General features: G+C 42.3%; 1 protein-coding gene across 1 annotated transcript in view; it reads right to left on the bottom strand.

Moving 5' to 3' along the window:
• The window catches only part of LOC311002426 (vinculin), a 29,883-nt gene extending 7,811 nt beyond the window's left edge, over nt 1-22,072 (bottom strand). The window contains exons 1-10 of the mRNA XM_083993790.1: nt 21,727-22,072; nt 9,723-9,793; nt 6,864-7,014; nt 5,343-5,451; nt 4,553-4,675; nt 4,276-4,436; nt 1,727-1,817; nt 1,449-1,596; nt 722-875; nt 444-619 (exon numbers count right to left, since the gene is read on the bottom strand). Of these exons, the coding sequence (XP_083849916.1) occupies nt 444-619; nt 722-875; nt 1,449-1,596; nt 1,727-1,817; nt 4,276-4,436; nt 4,553-4,675; nt 5,343-5,451; nt 6,864-7,014; nt 9,723-9,793; nt 21,727-21,894 (1,352 nt within the window). The 5' untranslated portion in view covers nt 21,895-22,072. The remainder of the gene's footprint in view (nt 1-443; nt 620-721; nt 876-1,448; nt 1,597-1,726; nt 1,818-4,275; nt 4,437-4,552; nt 4,676-5,342; nt 5,452-6,863; nt 7,015-9,722; nt 9,794-21,726) is intronic.

Raw genomic sequence — 22,072 nt, 5'->3', positions numbered from 1 at the left:
CTTGGAGGTGAAGACCAAACACAACTACTTGAGCCCACCTGCACAAGGTTGAATAGGAACCCTTTTCAAACTGTAATATGAAATCTGAATTCCCACAGGAAGAAAATTTGTGTGTGCGTGTTGTGACACGATCTTTAGTCCTAGCCGATCATTGTCAGTGATAAATTGAGGAGAACAAATGGAAGTGATTAAACAACTCCCTGATTTATGCGCAGAGAATAACTTTCAAGGCCAACTTGATACACAATATCGTGCACAGATTTCTCCCTTTTTTTGCATTTATACATGGCACCAATACTGTTTCCTAGCAACAGCAGTAAACAGTTGCACTTGAGAAAACATCAGAATAACAAAAAGTGAGAAAGCAGAGCACAAGGGTTATGGAGACAAAAGAACAAAGTCTGCATAAAACAGTCTCATAATTCAGACGGTCAGTAACTTACTGTCTTCTGAGATCAGAGAGCTTGGCAGTCATGGCGGCGATCTCTCCAAGAGAGCGTAAAATGTCATCTCTTTCTTTGGGATCCTCACACATGTCTGCGATCCTTTTGGCCTCAGTGAGCAGGGACTTGATGTTCTCCTCTCCTTCTGGGCTGCCATTAGGATCTGCCAGCCAGTTCTGAACAGGAAAGAGACAGAAAAAAAAAACCCAAAAAGGTTTGAATCCATGTCTTATATAAAGACAAACTCTGTATAACTGCATGGGAGGTTAATGACTCACCTGTGCAGCATCAATCCGTTTGGCGATCGCCTGCTTGGAGTTAGTCATGGCCTCCAGTTTGCGTGCGGCATTTTCCACCTTGCCAGTTAAAGCGTCCAGCCCATGGGAGACCTGCTGGGCCATCTGCATGGCGGCCGGGGATGCCCCCTGACCTCTGGGGTGCACAAAGAACACATGGATGCCACAAACTGCAGAGTCGCTATGTGTTTTTAAGACCACACACATGCTCAACGTTTCATCGCCTCCTCTCTGGTCTGCAAATGTTTGTTTACTCTGAAGCTTCAGCCTCATGATGCTCTTGTTTAACAGCATTTCCTCAGTTAAAGCCTCTATTTCCATACAAGGCTCAGAGGCATCTCCTTCTTTCCAGAGGAGAATTACAAGCAGGGGTTAAAGTAGATTAGGGATTAATACCAGGCAGCTGCTTTTAATGTAGCATGACTCAGGGTCCCTGGTGACAATCAGATTTCATATCAGAGGGATCTGACTTCCAGTCTTACACACCATAATCCCCTATTATATGCTTACTGCCTTACACTCACGACCCTTTAAGGATGGAAAATGAAACTACTCCATAAGAAGAGCATTTATCAACACAAAGATCCAATAGAAATTTAACAGAGCATGACAGTCAATGAAAGTCATATGGAGTGTGTGAAATATGTGGTGAATCCACTTGCTGTTGCTGCAACATGGACAAACAATGCGGTGCGTTTTTATGCCGTACCTGGCTCTCATCTCCGACACCTGGTCAGTCAAATGACCCAGCGTCCTGGCCGTGCCCAGGATATCTCTCCGCTCCTTCCCGGCACACAGTTCTCCGACTTTCCCGGCTTCATCGAGGATCTGTCGGATGGCCTGCTCGCCTGCGTCCCCTGGAAGCGCAACAGCACGCAGAGTGAGTGGTCGGCTCAATAATGTCAATGTATTCAATTGGGTAGTCAGCCTGAGAGGACGTGATTAGCGGCAGAATGAATTATTTGAGGTAGAGGTCGGGTTTGTTACCTGGTTGAGCATTTGGATCCCGCAGCCAGTTCTTAGCCTGAGCCATCTTTGAGTCGATGAGCCCCAGAGCCCTCTTCATGGCCTCTGTGTCCTTTAGGTTTAAAAAGATAGAATATATGAATAACTTAAAGTAAATCAATGAACCCAAAGGAAACTAAAGGGGAAATGGATCAATTCCCTTAGTCATACCATGTATACATGTTCTTACTATAAATTACATGAGGATTTAGGAGCTTTTCATGTTAAGAGTTAAGGTCAAGATAACATTCCTATGTAATGTGATGCTGCTTAGAAATCTAGTCGTGACTCTTCTGAGATGTTCTTGTTCACTCACTGTTTTCCTGACCAAGTTTTCAGAAAAAATACTTCACGTTCTTTTCATTACTAGTATAATCCAACCCGCTAATTAATCTAGCAAAAGAAAACATACAGCAAAGTCAATGTGCAGCATTGCCAACATCTGTAAGACACAACCACGCAGTGCATGCCGTTTCCATCATTCTTTCCCATCCTCAACAATGGGCAGGTCAAGTTATAAAAAGCCAAACGACTCTCCATTGTATCTCAATCGGAGTGGATGGAAATACAACAATCTGTCCAACAGCGCCCGACTTGACAATGAGTCCCCTCATTGTCGAAGTCTGCGAAACAAAGCGCAGTCCTGTAGGACGTGGAGCAAAGCAGGAGACCAGAGCGGATGAATGAGTGGTTTTTAGTGAGCTTGCTTTGCCGTGGTACAATGATAGGAATTCAGAAAACACAAGTTGTTCATGAGGCAGCTTGAAACCTCCGACATAAGAGTTCAGCGAAAATTTTTATAGCAAATTAAACCAAGTAAGGACAAACACACTGCTAAAAATACTCATAATCACACAACACGCCTGTGCGCTCGCAATGTTCCCAAGAGAACAACGAGCACGTCTGTTTGCACAACTGTGAGTGTAGAGTTACAGAGTCGAATAAAAGGAGGTAGAGAAGAAAAAACAGGAAGTAGAAAGGTGTGAAGTAACCAGCCACCAGATCAGCATGACGGCATTAGTTTGCTGTTCAAACTTGTGCAGCCGTTTTGTCTGTCAGTTACCACCAGAGTATGTGTGACTGCAGAAACCAGTGAAGTGAGAGACATACAGACAGATCGAGGAGCTTTGTAGTCAAATCGAATGCACGTCGTTCATTACAGTACAGATACTGAATGGAATTAGACAGGGTGTGGTCATGGTGTTAGTAATGAGGATCATGTAAAGTGAGAGAACAGTTTTAGTAATAACGGAAATAAGATTTGTTAGTGAACTGAGCAAAGTCTGTTGGATAAAAAAAAAAAAAAAGCCATTCATCAAAATCCATATCAGATTTTCTGTGTCCTCCTCCTGTGGAGATCAGGAGAAACCTGACTATCACAGTAAAGAGAGATGAACGGTAAGAAAATTCCCTCAAATCAATAGTGCATGAGTCAGCTCGATCAATATCCAGACAGGCTGAGGGCACGCGTATGCTGAGGTTCAAATGACTCAGGAGGAGGACACACAGATGTTGATACAATGTCGATGTTATACAGCAAAGACACAACCCAAAAACAGAACAAAAAGGAAACATACTGCACAGATCAACATTTGAGAAATTCACCCAGCTCAACACGTTCAATAAACACCATTCCAACAGCAATAACAACAATAATCTAACTACAAATCTACCCTATTAATAGATAGTTAACACTTTAACCTCACTGCGGTCTCGCCTGCTATAAAAAAAAGAAATGCACACAATGGCACAACAAAGCACAAGACAGCACACACATCTGTCAGACATGCTGCTGCACAACCAAGGTGCAAGAGAAGTAAGGCTTACCTTCTACAGGGGGTGAAGGGAGAAAGAAACGGTAAAAAGAAAGGAAGAACGACATAAATACAAATGTTTAACTGGACATACCAACTGAGACCAACGCAAAAAAAAAAAAAAAGTGTCAACAGAGAAAACAGTGGCGCCAGGTAGAGCCGTTTGGAGAGTGAACTTGGGACAGGGGAGAAGCCAAACGTGCAGAGCAGAGAAACATCAAAGAAGCCAACATATTAACCAGCTACACAGAGACACAGAGAAAGATAAAGCATGCTTTCTTTTCCCCCCAACTACAGTATAAAGTAAAATATGTATCTAAAATGCAAAAGCATCTTCACACCTGTCAACCTTGAAATAAAAGGTCATCCTGGCGAAGTTAAGTCATTCCACGTGAAGACAAGGGGCTGAAATACACCGGCTGAGAATAATATCACTTCATAATCTCTCCGTATCTGCAGCCTCTTGCAAAAGGCATTCTGGGAGTGCGTGAGGGCACAGTGGGTAGCAAAAAACAAAAAGTCAGTTTTTGCTGTTATAAATAAATCTTCCAGTTGTGATTCACAAAGAAAGCTCAAAAAAAAAAAAGGTTTGACATTCTGAGCAGCTCAAAGAGCAAAGTGGCCTCTTTTTCTTCATCTATGTTTATAACTAAAGAGTGTGCGTGTGACTTTGACGGCCGTAGACACAATTAGAAGCATATAATTTAAAGTGCGTACCTTGTTGGCCCAGGCATCTTCGTCCCAGGATGTAAGCTGCAGCACTCTGATGATCTCGTTTATCTCGGCGCTCATCTTCTCCACAGTGAAGTTACGGTTCTTCAAGGCCTCCTCCACACCCTGGCTGCCAGACGTCTTGGTTGTCACAAATATTTTGATACCTGAAAAATACAAAACAGAGCTCAGACACATGATGCAACAAGAGACAAAAATCTAGAGGGGAAAAAAAGGTGCAATGTGAAAGAATGTCCTCCCTGTGCAGGTGGTGTAAGATTACCTGAGATGAGGATGGGCAGCAGCTCTTTGACGGTGTTCATGGAGTTGACCAGCATGACGCGGTGTTCCTGGTGGGTCAGCTCCTGCTGTCGCTCATCAATCATCTTTGCCATCTTTGTCATTCCTGGACACAGACAAGAAAACAAGAGGCGGAGAAGAAACTTAGTACATTTAAACAAAGAATGTATGTACAGTAGCAATGGTGCTTCAGTATTTCAATTTTTACTTTTACTCTTCGCATACCTCACTGACACATTTTGTAATTCCTACTCGTAAATACTTTTATCTACATTTGTCTGACTGTTCGGGTTGTTGTGCATATTTTATGACATATATAATGTGTAATTATACTTTCTTTATTTGTTAAAGTTGAGGAAATACAAAATGAAACTAATTTGTTCTATCCTTAACATTATATAAAGCCATTCACAAAACAAAACCTGAATGTGAATATATAAATTCATTATAGGTGATGGAAACAATTTCTCAAATTGATAATTGTTGAGATTTTAATTTTTGGAACTGAATTTCACATATGTAACTTCAATAACACTGTGTAAAATTGTGTTTACTTGTGCTTTCAGTACGGTGGTGTTGCTTTTATGGTAACATTAATTTTATATTAGTTTCACAGGGGAAACTTCATCACATATCCCAACTATTTTTATTTAATGAGCAGTATAAATGCTTAGATGTCAAAAACAAAGTGTGAACTAAGACGCTGCTGTCAGATACTGTCGAGTCAAGGCTTGAGCAACATCATCCTGCCCCTGTGTCAGCAGCAGACCGACCTGGTCCGAGGTTCTTTGTGTATGTGATCAGGTCCTCCATCGACTCCACCACCTCTGCCACGGTCAGGTACTCGAGGATGCCTTTGCACACGCGGATTATTTTGCGGACCTGTCACAGTGATGGGATAAACAAAACGACATCAAGCACTGATTTTCAAAAAACAACGTTGCATTTCCAGAGAAAAGTGATTATGCAAACACAGCACCCGCTCCCTCCCCCCCCCCCCCATCCCTCGCTCCCGTTCACATGCTCTCTAATTGCACTCCGACAATGCTGCCTACTGACATTCCAGCCTCTTTCACTCCAGCTTTATTTGGACTGCTGGAGTCACCACTCCACTATACAGAGTGATCCCTGAGCTGCATTTGAAAACATGATGGCACCGCTGACTGATGACTCCTGCTGAGTCCTGCTGAGTCCTGCTGACTGCTGCAGACAGCGCCGGGCCGCCCCGCCTGATATCTGCCCACAGAGAGCTGATGTGCAACTTTTCTATTTTGCTCTCCGTCCCTGAGAGGATGAGGGGAGGAAGCGCCTGATGGATGATACCCCTGCTGCCTGGTGTGTAAGATTTAAGAAGTGTTTGTGTAAGAAATATGAAGTTTGTGTAAATTCCACTGGCAGGTCTGCCACATTTATCTACCTCTCTGTCCCCATTATAAGGCTTACAGTACCCCAGAGGGCAGGGGAGTTGGATACTGTCCTTATACCAGAAGGGCCGGTGGCAGCAGACCTCTGCCTCACTCATGTGTCCATTAAAAAGATATTAAAGCCCTTCCAGCTCGCCTCCTGCTCATTAAAAATCAATGCTACAACCGTTAGCACAGTTACACGCTGTATTAGCTATGTCTTCTCGACTATTCCCATATCTTTCACAACCTGCCTACTAGTACTGTTTGTGAAAATAATACGGTTCTGATAGTGACAGAGAGAGCAACAGCTAATATTTACTTAACAACAAAATAAACAAATAATAACCACTGAAATTTGGAGAAGTGAAGGAGATACGTCAGGGGCAGGATATCTGACAGTTAAACATGCACTGCGGTCTTCAGCTTATCACGAATTCTGTTTCCTGCTATTACAAACATTTACGACAAAAAAAAGCACAGAATATGTAGAAACTACTGTAGCGATCGCTTTTGCATGCATCTTAATTTCTTTGGAGAAAAAGAATGAAAATAACTGCTTTGTGGTTTGTAAATGGTGCAAAAGCACGTACACATCACTGTAAATAACAGTATATGAAATGGTTCAATGCACTAAGGAAAAAAACATGTTACTTTTATTGCAAAAGCCACAGTTTATATCTCGTTCACTGACATGTCGATCAACCAGCGATATCATTAGATCCCCAGAGAAAACACACAACACATCCTGGTGCAATAGCATACACTGAACCTCACACATTTTCTAATATACAGTACAATGAATGAATGTATGAATGAATGTATGAATGAATGAATGAATGAATGAATGAATGAATGAATGAATGAATGAATGAATGAATGAATGAATACCTCGGCCTCATCAAAGGTCAGGAGCAGGTCAGAGGTCCCAGAGAGGATGCCCCGGGAGCCATCGATGAGGTAATCCCGAGCAGGAACCGAGTATGGATCGGCTTTCAGCATGGAGGCGGCCTGCACCAGCTTCGTGCACGCATTCTCCACTCTGTAGGAAGCACAAAAAGATTGATTTAAAGACCGGTCGGGAAAAAAACAAAACAACCTCAAGAACAGGTCATGCTGATGCCCTTCAGAAGCCAGATGGACAGTAGTACACATGGAAACAGCAAATTGCCTGCAGCAAAAACAGATGGAAGCTCGGGGATACAGCTACTGTAGCCATAACACACTGTAACTACTGTCTAAACATGATTTTGTTTCATTTTCTCTTCTTATATTTGCCCCTCATCACATTTAAAGCAAACTGTAATGTGAAAGCTGATGGGAGTCAGATGAAATATTTGAATATCATTCTCTATACAGGGTTAAACTGGGAATAAGGAAGGGGGTAGTCCTCTGTGCACAGAAATTATGTTAAAGCGTAAAATATCTACTCCTCATACATTAACTCCCATAAGAACTTAAGGAAACTTAAGGAAATTAAAAGTAACTGAGAGATAATAAAATTACCAATATTCATATTTACATATACATACATATTAACATACCCTGCCTACTGTAGATATTGCAATACAAACCTGCTGTAAATAACTACTACTAATAATAACTACCTTATTGTTTATTTGCACTACCAACTGACCACCTTAATCCACCTGCCACTACTTATCTATGTTTGTACTTGTACGTGTTCTCTGTTGTATTGTGTTATTGCTCAGTTGTTGTTGTCCTCATTCTGTATGTCTTTTTTATATGTGTATAAGTGAGTGCATTAACCTGAGTCAAATTCTTTGTATGCACATACTTGGTAAAAAAAAATGTGATTCTGATTCTGATTTCAGCTTCAAAGAACAACTTTTCTATATAACAAACTGTGTCCAGCTGGCAGCTTGTGTCCACAATGAGTTATAGGTCAGCATGCACTGACAAAAGACACAAATGATCATATAACTTCACCAAAACATTGCACCAACCGAAGCAAATGGTGTAGACATGCTTTCACAGACACAGGATATTGTGAAGTTGCTTTTCATACGTTTCCTGTGTGTGTTTCTCTAAGCTGCAAACCCATGGTGAAAATATACGTTTTGGGTCCATTTTTGATAATGATAGGGATTGACAAATTCATGAAAACATGATCGTTGCACAATCTAGAGTGTATGTGGTGTGGTATTGTCATTATCCGAAGAAGGGGCTTTAAGAAGAAAACAGATGGACTGAGCCTGAAAGGTCATTGTGATCTCTAAATAGTAGTTTGACTAAAAGTAGATTTGAACTAAGTGTGTTTTTTCCATGACCTTTGTCATGGAAATGCAACTGGACGAAATCTGAACTGACCCTTTTTTTTCTCTTTTTTGTCAAAGATATAAGATGCAACACACTGTAATGAGCCTAATTTATGAATTTGCGCTAATATATTCTGTAGGTAAAAGTATAACTGAATGCATTGCTGTATACGAGTACATCTATCTCATGACCTAGAAGTTGACTTGTTCTCCCAGGATGTGACTTGGACCTCAGCAGCAGTCCTCAGCACTGCAGCTGGCCTCGGCCCAACTTCACCCCTGCTTCCACAGAAATGTAAATGATTGATAGTTACCTCCTGGGCGTGATGCACTCAGTGAACTACAGAGCTACAAAATCTGTGGGTTCAGTCTTCTGAGTCATCGTCATACATGCCACCTGCATAGTATCATAACAGCCATATTGCACAAAGAAACGGGCAACGAGCCAAGGGCCACCACATGTTGTAGTTCCCACAGAGTACTTCCTACTTTTGCCTACGGGCCAAACGTTGCTGCGGAAACATGGGAACGTTATTGCTATTTTCCACATTTTAGGCGCTGCAAAGGAGACGAACAAGAGGAGCTCAGTCTCCATTCTTCTGAAGGAGCAAGGCTCCTTATGGATAAAGGCTAACATATGTGCATAACATCGAGGCTGACGTGACAGTGAGTGTGTGTGTGCATGTGTGTCTTTGCAGAGCCAGCCAGCAGTGTCCTTCAGCGTGCACCAGCGAGAAACAGCCCATGCATTAACCGGACCCCGACAGACACTATATTTAGTGGAGGAGACGCATTCCATCGCATGTGCTGATGGATGACGACAGGGTGACGATGTGACTTTGAGGCGCCAAATGTGTTGAGTCTGATGACCTGTGCCTGCCAATGCATTTCATCCCTGACCTTGGGGGGGCTCCAGGGGCCCCGCCCACCCTCCTACAACTGTAGTCTCTCGTGTGATGGGGAACGGTGAAACTGTGCGACACGGACAGACAGCAGCTGGGCACAAGTTAATGATTTAGCTGATGTGGAGTCAGCCAGGGAAACAAATGCAATGGTTAAATACAGTACGTACACCTCTTCTTTGCTACAGCACTTTTGTGTGTGTATGTGGGTGTTTCAACAGTAATGGAAAGCAGAAGCAGCCAGTGGCTCTTATGGAGAAAAAACATGTACAGTATGAGTTTGTGTTCCTTCTCCTTTAGGATAAAGGAGCTCCTCCCTGGGCAAAGAAAAAAAAAAGTATCTACGTTACACCAGGGCAAGGCTCTGAGGCACTTAACATGCCATGTCTGACCTTTGCTTGGGCACAACCAGCCATTACTGCAGCAGATAAAGAGAGAGAAAGAGAGCCAAATAAAGGCTAGTTGGTTCCACATCCTGTGGAGAGAGAATCACTTCATCCAAAAACACATCTCAGATGCTTTGTCATTGTATGGATTTGAGCTATGCAAAGTGACACTCTTGTGCTTACTTGATAAAAGCTGGTGGCATGTCCCTTTTCATAATCTGGTCCTCTGTGGTTTGTACAGTCTCCTTTCCCACCTGGAAAAAGACACACACACACACACTTCATGAGTAAAAATCAGTCATTTTTGATTTAATATAATATAATAAGGGGTTAACAGAACCCAGGAGTAAATAAATAAGTACCATAGTAAAGAAGTAAGCAATGTTTTGACACATTTCACATAATTTGTATTAATTAGGTAGCTTAGGATATATTTTTTTTTATAAATCAGTCATAACATTATCATAAGTAATGTAATATTTGATTCCAACGAAATCAATGAACACATGTAAATAAAAGATGTTTCTTTTTCTTTTTCTTTTGTGAACCTGTCCAACAGCAGGTGCTCACTTTGACTCAGTTTCAAAGTTTCCGGTACTGTAAGTTTCAAACTGACTCCACCCGTCTGTTTCATCGCCTTCCAGGCCACAGGAGGCCGGAGCCCAGATGTCTGTGCAGATCATCACTCCACTACGGTGTCAACACAGAACCTGTAGTGTGTAATCACACTCACTTTTTCATACAAACAGTTTACAGTTTTGGGAGCAGTGGGAGAAAACATGTGGCAGGAAATCCAGGAAAATGTAGTGAGGGCGTGTCAACTAGATGTGACACACTTTACTGCTTGCTTGCAGTGACAATGCTCAAAACTGAGCCATCTGTCCTCTCATAGGAGTTATCACTGTGAAGCTAAATGATATGCATTTCACACCATGGACAAATGTGCAACCAAGACTTGACTTGAGACAAACACTGAGAGGTGAACCATAGTTTATCTATACACCATCAAACATGCAGAGATTGTATCGATTCGAACGCCTCATTGTAGCGTTGAGTTACTTTTAGCACAGGAAATGTGTATCACCTTGATTGAGCGGAGCCAGTTACAACCATAACTCAAATATAGTCGAAGGTATGCAAGAGTCTAACCATTGTTTCAAATCAACGCACAAGGATAAAATGCAGAAACTGCAGAAGTAGCACTAGAGCTTCACATTTGCTTTTGTGATTCTTATCAAAACAACTCTTGAAGCCCATTTCCTCTTTCCCTCCCCTTGATCTTTCATAAGCATGATGATGCACTGTTGACTGGCGAAGGTCTTTGCCTCCTAAAGTCCAACAAAAACCTAAATCTGCTGCACATTCTTCCTTCATTATTGACAAGCCACTTAGTTAGTGTATTATATATAGTTATGAGTAAAGGTGGAACCAGGGGTTGACAGACGGACTCCACTCGAGACCGGACACACCCGCCGCCCCATTCTCTGTCCTGATGACTAGCTCATCAGTCATGAGGATTTTGTATCAGTCAACACTTTAAACTCCGGTCTGAGTTTCAGAGTTGGCACAGTTGCGCTTGCTCAGCAATGTTTTAAGTTTAGATCCATTACAAAGTTTTTAATGCAACTTGAGCACACATTTTCTACATCAACGGCATCATCACGGGCATGAGTTAAGCTTTGTTACCGCAACTTTCCCCCTAAGGGAGTTTTTGGTCTTTAATCATGCAGTTTTTTCCAGAATGATGTCCTGTTAACTTGCCCATTATTTCAATAAGGCAGCTGTTGAGGGGGGGGGACCAAGCCTCGACACAGTTGTAATGTGTAAAGCAGCTGAACGCCCCCCTCTCCTTCAAATGCCAAAATGACTCACCTCCCCCACCATGACCTCAGCGCTGTAGGGAAACACAATTCACCCACGTCAAGCTGCCACGGGTGAGGGATCGCACACGTTCATACCGGGACACGGATCACGCCGACTGGGTTAAATGAGCTGCATCGCCGCCCAATAGGGACACGTTAAAGCTATTCCTTTACATTTCACATTATGATTATAGCAAATATAAAACGACATGAGCCATTACCTCACTGTCACACATAATTCAGCTACATGCAACATTTTGAACATGTTACAATGTGCCGTGCCGTCATATGCTAAAAGACAAAAGAGTCATTTAGACCATTTGAAATGTGCAAAATGTGCAAAATATAACAAACGGTGGAGACTGGTTATACTGGGTCGGACAAAACAAGCAATTCATAAGAAACATTAGGGTAGGCTTGGGTAAAAAAAGAACAAAAAAGCACAAGTTCAAACTATTTTTAAAAGTAGAAACTGCTTATATTTTGGTTATTTATTATGGAGTCATGATGCTGTGGTGAGCGGTCCCAGAGTGCTCGTCAATCTGATCAACTACAGGCAGTAGCAGAGCCATTCCAGATAGTTGACGTGGAGGCTGAAATGGAGCAGAGAATACACACACACACACACACACACACATATATATACAATCACACAATCACACACATCTCTTCACTCTCTTTTCACTAGAGCGGAGGGACTCTGAGTAACTGAGGGGTTATAAATTAGGGCCAAAGGTTGTGCTAAACTAAAACTAAAGCCGAGCGGAGGGTGTCCATCTCAGACTGAAGTGGCAGTGTACACATGCCACCCTGACATTCCCCCAATGAGTGGCTCTGAACAAAAGCCAACGACAACAACTAAAGCTGTTCTGTCCCATTTCAACTAAAGGGCAGTCGGCCAGGGCTACAGAGGAGGAATATAGGGCACAGACAGACAGACAGAGAAGTAAATAGAAGTGGAGAGGGAGGAAGTAACACAGAGAACTTATAGCCTTACCAACAATTTAAACCACACACATTAGCCTCCTTCAAGAAAGTAAAACCACCGTCTGGCCGTGACTGTCACACAAGCCAAGCAAAATGTTGAAACCAACTCTGAACTTTACTTTTCCGGGCTTGCACTGACTGAACTACTAAAATTGCCTTTGCATGCACCCCAACAGCTACTGGAGCCCCTTGTTTCATTGATTTGTTGATTTGCAAGTACCTATAGCAAAGATTTGCAGATTATAACCTATTGCAGCATGCATGGATTGTTTTTTGGCTGGACTGCAACAGCAGGGAAAGCCTCATTTGGTTAATTACCTGTAAAAACAGGTTATAGTTGTTGTTTTTTAGATCAGATGAAGCAAATCCCTTGAGGCACTGCCATATCATTGACAGTCAATGGATTAAATGACTCAATATGCACTCCTGTGCTGCAGCTCAGCCTGATAAACTCAACGCACTTGCTCGTGTAGGAACAGATTTGGGACAACAGTAAGATTTATGAGAGTAAAGTCAAGTTTAGACGTGACCTAAACCGAACAAAAGACCTAAGAAGGATTGGTTGCGCTATAGGCGAACAATGTGGAGGCCAAACGCTAAAGCGCGAGCAGCGTTTAATGGGCGCTGACTCATTTTCTCCCCTAGAGCATCACGCAGAGTGTCTAAAACCCCGAGCTGTTCTTGAGGACTCTTTACGGCATTCAACAGGTCACTGCTATCTTCCTTTTCCTGCTCCCTGAGGAGCCTCTTCCTGCTGTCTGAAGTTCAAAAACAGTCCACAGCTGAACAGCGATCCAAACAATTCACTGCAAAAATAGAACAGGGACCCAAGTTTATGGCTGTTGTTGTCAAGCAGTTTGTGGTGCCTGGACGTCTTCCCTATTTTCAGCCTCTGTCATGATTTTGGACTACATACAGTACTTATGATACACTGAGCAGACTCAACATTAGGGTTTGAGATTATTTTTAACTTCTGATTCATGCGTTTTGTTTTTATGGGCTTAAAAGATTAATAGTTTGCTCTATAACATCTTAGAGGACTCTCTCTCTAGTTCCCAGAGAATGGGATAACATCTCCAAATCCAAAGATATTCAATCTACAATAATATAAAACTTGAAAAAATAGCAGGTCAGTAAAATAAGTAATATTTTGGCATGGTTTCTTTGTTTGATAAAATGATAGTGAAGACAGAAAACGGAGCCAGAAAGGAAGTGATGATGTGAGGCTGTTCAGTTTCAGCTCGTTCTTAATCAGGGGGGGCTGACAAATCACAACACAAATATCCCCTTCCTTGAACAGATTCGAGCAAATGCGTCACTTCCATGTTCCTTTTAAAGCTTGGTTCACACATACTGTGCTACTGGCTGACAGTCTCCTTTACCATTTTTATCTGGAGTGGAAAACACTGACAGTCCTTTTTACCATCCAAGAAAGCTGTGTGGAAACCCTGTGTTGAGAAGTAGCTTGATAAAGTGGCTGCTCCTTTAGAACAGACCTGGCTTTGTTGACAGCAGCCCATCGCTCTGCCCCGGAGAAGAAAGGCCACTCTGAAAGCCTCAAGGCTGCCAAGACACAGCCTGCCTTTCACATGTTGGGCAGTTTTAGCACAATGCTGCGTTAATCGTGGCGACTGCAGGGATCTACGATGGTAAGATTCTGGCAAGTGCCGTCACCGCTGCCCTTAGCGATGTCCTACAAATAAACCGTGCTACTCTGCTTGCAGGTTTACAGTAATCGCTCAAAGTGCGACTCAGACACAATGATTCCTACTCCCAACTTTGCACTGCAACCCGATGAGACATGCTGTCATAACTTGATGCCACAGCCAGGGACGTGCACATGACTATAGAGGGGCAGGGGCTCAACATCAGAAAAGGGCAGTATCTACAATTCTTTCAGGCCTTAATATCAAAATAAATAAATTAAAATAAATTACATTTACTATTTAGTCGGTAGAGAACGCCTGCACGCCTTCAGGACTGCAGTCAACATGCTGGACCAATTTCCCAACTTCCCGAAGCAGAGTCATGACTTCTGAACTGGTAGGCTGAGGCTAATATGGTATTGGGTGCACATTAACATTGCAGAAAAAAAATCATGTGAGTGCAAGTGCAAAATAGAAGTAGGCTAAGCCTACAGGCTACACACACAAAACCAAGAAATGACTACTGTGACTGCTACTGTGCATATTTCAGAACAGCAGCAATATTTACCAACAGCAAAGTCACAATTACCAGTAACTCAATATCTGGAAACAAATAGTCAGTGAAATCAAGCTGAGTGAGTGATTCCTCCTGTTGCTGTTGTTGTTCACTACATTCAGGTGATGTTAGACAGAGGACGGGGTGGGGCTTAACTCTTAACAAGCAGTCAGCTAAACAAACACAAATGGGCGCTTTTCTGAAATATGACTCATAAGCTCGTTGAATAAGTGGACGGCGACTTGTCAGAACCGACAAGGAAGTTATGTTGGTGGATTAACTCACAAGATTCGACACAAGTCGCTCCACTGTCACGTCTCATACGTGCGGCACACACAGAGTTATCAATGAGGCAGCAGCTTCTACTTCTCTCTCTCTCTCTCTGGACGTGCATGTGAGGGAGCGCGCACCGCGGGGCAGCCCCGCCCCTCAGTGAGAGACAGAGCGGAGCAGCAGCGGACAACACACACACCAACGTACACAATACCGTGTATATTACAAGGAAATGCGTACGGTAGATAACCGTGGCATTTTTACAGCGCGGTTGTTTACATCCTCATGCACAACAGGAATGCATTTATTGAAAATAAAACATTAAAAAAAGGGCACTTTTTAATACGAGGCAAAAAGGGCAGGGGCTCAAGCACCCTTTGGGCCCTATGTGTGCACGTGCCTGGCCACAGCAGTCCATTAGCTACACTTGATCAATAATCTCAAATCCAGCAAGTGCAGCGTTCTGAGATAGCATGAAGCTCTTCTTGACTAATCATGACTCAGGGCCAGCAAAGAGGTTGCTCTGAAGGTCAACACCTTTATAATGCATCCGTCAAGCGGTGTCAAACAGGGTTTATTAATTTGGTTCAGGAAGCGGCTACACATGAGGTGTCCAGGGTGATGAAAAGTCACAAATCAAACGGCCTGCTTGGCCGTGGCAAAACAAGCTCTGCAGCCAGAGAGAATAATATCACAACTATCTATCTCATGTTACAGGAGCTTAGCAGCTCATACAGTGTTACTAGGGAGCGGCGCTCATCGGTGGGAAGCTTCCCTTTTAAAAAGAAGAGTGAGTCAATACACGGCTGGTCATAGATGAGCTGTCATCCACCAGAACAAGGGTTGCTAAAAGAAGACATATTATTTTCATTGCATCAACTGAGGGTTGAGGAGGAAAGAACATCACACTCCGTTATCCACTGAGGTGTTTTTACGGCTGTTGAATTTCTAAGAGATCCAAATCCTGATCAGTGTCAATCCTTAATATTGCAAAAAAAAAAAAAATACTATTCCAATTGAAAATAATGTTACATTGCCTACATTAAACAGATCCAAGGCCCATCAATAGAGTCAACTATCTTAAATTTATCAGTAAATTCAACTATTGCTCACCTCTTTAAAGGGGAACTACGTAAGTCTGGTCGCTTTTCTGCTGTTTTGCTAACCCTCCTCCTGGCCATGTGCATTTGTTTACAACAAAGCCAGGGAGAACTCAATCAATAGAGCAGTTGATGTTACAATATGTATATTTGTGTTGTTTTATCTGTCATAAAGAAGAGATTACGTATTATGTAGCGTGTTTGTGTCGCATTGCCGCAGAGACGGGAGCTAGGACACCGGGGCGGCGGCTCTGATCTTACAAGGTTGGTTTTCAGCCAAGAGATGCTAGGTGGAAGGCAGACAGCCTCCATTCTCCCTGTAACAAGTTACAAGTCATTTATTAAACCATCACAATTACTCTGAAGCTGTTTAATTAAGGTAAAAATGTAGTCCTGCATTGGTCCTCTTTGGCAAGAGTTGAAGAACAATGAGTGTGAAGTATCATTTTGTATTGCTCAAAACTGTTCCAGGTGGCATGATATATTCTATGTGACTGGTGTTAAGAAAACAGTACAGTAAGTGTATGTCAATTGTTGGGAAACAGCTTCCTGTTCAAAAAAACTGCAAGAGAAGAACAAAAATGTACAGTTTCTGTGGGTCGTCCAATTTGTGGTCTCAAACTGGAGAGCAGCTGGATAATAGCTTAGATTTCTGCTTGTGTTTGAAAAATAAAAAGTCTCTCCATGAACTAGCCATCTGCAGAAAGCTCAATAGGTTTCCAGGGGTACATTTCTGGATTAATCCTGCACATTAATTACATATTTTATATCCCATATAAGTAATTCATATGCTTAAATTAATCATCAGGCATGTGTTTGTTAGCTTGTTGCTTTTGTGAGGCAGCAGGAGCACCACCAATCAGAGGAGCGTCATTCGTTACCTCTCATTCATCTGAGTTTGGCATTTTAATATTTGGAAAAAGCAACAGCCCTAGTGGATTGGATTCTTTGTCACGGCCTGTAGCCATAAACATCCCACTGCCAAAGGAGAGGGGTTTCCCTTCGTTGGCTCGCACTCCCGTTCCTAAGAGGGGCCGACAGCTGCTGGGTCTTCCTGACTTGGCTTCCGGCGTTTCCTCATCATTTCAACACTCCCCGGCAGCCGCCCGGTCTGATAAAAGTTTCATCAAACTCGTGAAAAATAGTCTTCAGATGCATCATGAATCCGTTCTGTAAAGATGAGATTATCTCCTCTCATTGGGAACGACACAAATGCCTCACGTCCTTGTATTGTTACCAAGGTGACAAAATCAAATGGCAAGCATTTCGAAAACATTACCCCTGACAAATTACAGGAAGTTGGAGTGCCAGGTAATAGGAAGCCTTTTCTTTGTATGCCCTTAAGCCCTTTGCTTAATGAACACATTTGTTTCCCATCTGTTATGGATTCAACATGTAATTGACTGAGATGACTATTTAGGCTATGACTTCATCAAATACAGCTCTTACCAGAATTTAGCGTTAAAAACCATCCATCTGCTTTTCTGTTTCTACTGTATGTGTATTTTTAACTTTAAAGAAACTGTTGTTGAACATTTCCAAGTGTGTTGTTTACGTTTCCTGACCAACAAGTGATATGCAAGTCATCTCTTACACAGAACAAACCCAAAGAAAAGACGGTGGTGTTATTGCATAAAAAGTGGTATTTCTTAAAAGCAGCAGCAATGCACCAACTGTACAGTCACCTAGTGATCTGCACACAGGAGCATCTCTAGAGATCATGTGAGCCTTGTGATCAGCGCAAACAGGAAGACAAACACTTATGACTTTATCCGTTCCAAGACTCTACATCACTGGCATTCTTTTCTTTATCCAACGGCAATAAAAATAATGAAGTACAACAGGCCTGAAATAAAAAAAAGAGCCTGTTTTGTCAACTCAAAGGAATGACTACTGACATAGCGTGCTGTTCTTGCATTTATCCCAGTAGGAAAATATTTGAACTATCATTTAATCAAGCGATAACTTAGTTAAACTCCAAATTTAAATGTGTAATGGTTTCATTGTGACTCAGAAACACATTCTCACTTTGAAACTTCTACCTCAAAAGGTGTGAGAAAAAAAAAACTAGACTAACTGCCTTCCCAGGCTCCATTGCTGCATGGAGAAACACTGGAGTTTGTTCTCTACATACAGCTCAGAAGGTTTTGAACCGACCCTGCCACCAGTTTGGTAACTGCTCTGACTTTATAGTTACCCTGCTTATTGCATAAGCAACACCATGCACAACAACTCTTATACTTTTCCAAATACACCATTTACCCATAACAACCACTTCCTGTGGTTAAGAGCCCTATACCAACTTACAGCTACTTGAGAGTTGAAACAGAGATGAAAGACCCTAGTGTGAACTGTTCTGTGAACTCAGACTTTTGTCAGGAAACGCTTGCTCACAGATATTCTTACTCAATATTTTATTCAAAGGATCAGCTCAGCCCACACCCACCACCCCCATCAGGCCAGGATGCATTCCTGCTCGCTGGGAATTCTTCGCATTCCTCATATTTATCTTTAATTGAGGTCTGAAAACATTGAGGTCTAAGATGCTGATGGTTTGTGAAGGGTCTCGGTCAGATTGAACACATTTACTACTTCACAATGCTTTGCAGTCGTGCTACGCTTAAAACACTGGGTCAGTTTACACTTTAATCTCCATGCATCTGGAATAATAAGATTAGGCCCTTTCAAATTAATAATTTACAAGGTCTACACACTTATCACAGTGAATGCACCAGATCTCCTCAGGCTTACACACACAAGAGCATCCTGAAAGCCCATCGTTGTTTTCTTTGTCTGGCAATTGGGAAGAAACCTGACACAACCAACAGAATATGAAGTCTTAAAGGTACAATTATCTGTAACTGGCTTTTGGGCAGATATTCAGGCCATTCAAATCCAAAATCCACCTTGTTTTTTATGCTTCTATCTCAAGAGATTTTTTTTAAACTGAATCCATAAAGCAGGAAGTCTGTGCAACATGTGGTTTTCCTTGCAACACAATGAGGTAAATAGCTTTTTTTCTGACACAGCCCCACCCTGGGAAAGTCTGGTGAAATGCAATTAGACAACCTTATCCTTTTCCCCTCCAAGGATGATCCCTTTTTCCACCAATACACTCGTTTAGTTGCAAGTGACTTAACAGATGCAAAAACTGACTACTGCACATTCATTTTTGGAAACAATGAAACATGCATGGGCAAAAATGGCAACACCAACACAGTAAGCAAAGAAACAAAAGCTTATTTCCTGATAGTATTCAACGGTCATCAGAAAACAAAGAAGTAAAAGATATGAGCCACGAGCCACGATTTCTCATTTGAGCTTCGCAATGTATGACTCACACAACTTGTGGGACTCAAACCAGACGAAATTACATCTCATCCTTAACTTCAATGAACTCATAACACTGTCCATGTTGTAGTGTTGCTACAGCAACTGGAAATAATTACAGCCATATCCATCCATTCATTCATGCCACACTGTTGGAAACATCTGATCACAATTCAGAGTGTCCAGAGCGCCTGGATCATTTCACCCCCAGCTAGCGGAGGTTGCAAAAGATATTTTCACGTGTCGGGAGAAGTTGACAAGCACTGCTTTCATGATAAATTGGTCTGCAACAATGTGTCTGTATCTAAAGATGCAATAATTGGGTTTCTAGGCACTTGGGGGCTGAGTTACTTTCCAACATGCTGACAGACATCCAGCTCTGACGTATTAGCGTCCTTTTATGTTGCTGGGTTAGCTGAAATTTGCCCTACACATCTGCTAACATTAACATTATTTTAAGTCATGATTTCACTTGATGAATGTTAAGTCCAACAGTCACTCTCCTTTTAGCTGTGGTTTGATCTCTGGCTGTTTATATCCTCTACTTTCTTTGCTGCCTAGTTACTGGTACCGGGCAGGTAGCACACAGTGGGGTTTATTTGAACACTGCAAATGTGCATCCAAAGTATAGTATATCTAGTATATCAGTAAAGCATAGGAGTTAGCTCTTAATTCTCTGTGTGTACATCAGAGCAAGCCACGCCTTTGTATTCTTTGTTGATGACATTTTAACTTGTTTGACTGTGCCCTGATTTACAGTGAATCAGATGTTTTACAAGGTGTAACCAAATGTTACCGTATTATTGCACTGTCACCCAAGGAAACAAAAACACTGACATTAATAAGTATGTTTCAGTAGACAAGACTCTCTGTCAACATACTGTATTTAAAATTAAACATACACATAAGACGCTCTTACAAAACCATATCTTCCTAAGAGGAAGGAAGTCTGGCTGGTGTCGACATACAAATAACACCCACAGAGGGGTGCACACCTACAAACAAAACAAAAGGTGCAGAATGAAGTGTACTGGCATGAAATGGTTGTGGACCATGAAAACCCACTACCGGTAAATAAATCGGGGGGCCAATGGGAAGCAATTCCTCTAAATGAAGCATTCCTTTGCTGACAGGAGACGCCGGAGCAATCGTCCAAATTTATCGCCCCAACAACTGCCAGGGACTGTGTGTGCTTCACCAGGCTGATAGAAAGGAGAAAGCACAGGAACCAGGCCTGCCTTAATATAGCCTATCTCTTCCTATCCTTAAAAGCCACAATATCCGTCGTGTCCCTTATATTTCCTTGTTTCCTTTAGGAGAAAGCTGCAATGCACTAGTCTGTATTTTAGACAACATACTTTTTAGGAACTGCATTTGACATTTCCTTAGTTTTGTACTATGATACCGACATTGTGGCTCAGAGGAACACCATTGTGGTTTGGTTGAGTTTGGTTCTAAAAATACCTAAAACTGCAGTCTGCAGCTGCATCTAGTCGAGGGATGCATCTAATTTCATGTTTTTGGAGGGAAAAAAATGCATAATTAATAGGTCCAAAGACAGTTTAAGTGCTCTGTGTGGTGAGAAAAACACCATGGGTAGCAGCTAGACATAATAATGCATGAGCACTTGTTATAGTGCATCAAAAGTAACTCAAAGCAGCAGCTACTGTGCATACTAGCCTATATTAAGAGGGTTTGCAGGTTTTTTGCAAAAAGGTGTTATCGGTTGTGGTTAATTTAGTGGTTTCTGTGCTATAGCTTTAAAACAGAACACTGCTGACAGTTAATGTGTTATATTTATGATCTGTGCTTGTGTGATAAATCTTTGCTTGACCATTCTTTAAACAGTCCCATGCAACAGTAAGTGGGCCTGCTAGGAAGCTTGTGTTGCAAATCTCCTGCAGGGCAATGAACTGTCCCGCCTCCTGCATGAACTGAGGTTGGAGTAAATCAAACATGATGTGTATTTGTGAAGTTCATTCAGACTTCTGATTTCACAGAAAAGCCAGGTCAGTGGGTTTTTGTGCGGGGTGGTGGTAGTGGTTTAGTAATAGTCTCTATCCTGCTCCGGTACCTGGCTCATACAAACCAGCGGCGGTGCACTGCCTACGTCAAGATATGGCAGTCAGCTACAAGAGGAGGCAGGGCATATTTTCAAGGGGAAAAGGGCGTAACTGCCCTTTGCCCCAAGTCAAACAACTTCAAGAAACTTTGATAGCATCCATACATCCTCCCTGCAATGAAATACACATCACGCAGCTAGACAAACTCGCACTAAAGTAAAGTAGCAGCCCACTGTGTTTTAAGTTAATTTGAGAGCGGACGGTGTGGGACAAAGAGCGACAGGTAGCCAGCAACACACGCTGGGACTTCACCACATGCCTTTTTCTTTAAATTTTATTTTACCAAAGGGAACAAAGTTAGGCTACTCACCCGGACAAGGTTGCTAACAGCCGCCTGGACGGCTAAAACCGGCGCCGACAGATCTGGTATAGCTTTTCCGTCAACTTCACCTTCTTCGTGCATTATCACCAGATGGGATATCTGCTGAGCCACCGGCTCCAGGATACTTTCTATCGTCTTCGTGTGAAAAACCGGCATGGTGACAACTTTAGACCACTATCCAAGAGAGAAAAGATAAGCTCTCCGACCACTTAAGGCGGTTTTACTCCCGAAAAGCCTTTAAAAAACAATCCCGGTAGCTTTTTTTTCTTTTCTCCAGGACAGTTTCACCCTCCGGTGTGAGAACTACAACTACTCCCGTCAAACCATAAACGTG

Source organism: Trachurus trachurus (assembly GCF_905171665.1).
Source record: "Trachurus trachurus genome assembly, chromosome: 19".
Taxonomy (NCBI): domain Eukaryota; kingdom Metazoa; phylum Chordata; class Actinopteri; order Carangiformes; family Carangidae; genus Trachurus; species Trachurus trachurus.
Note: the sequence above shows the minus strand (reverse complement) of the source record. Positions and strands in the feature narration are given on the sequence as shown.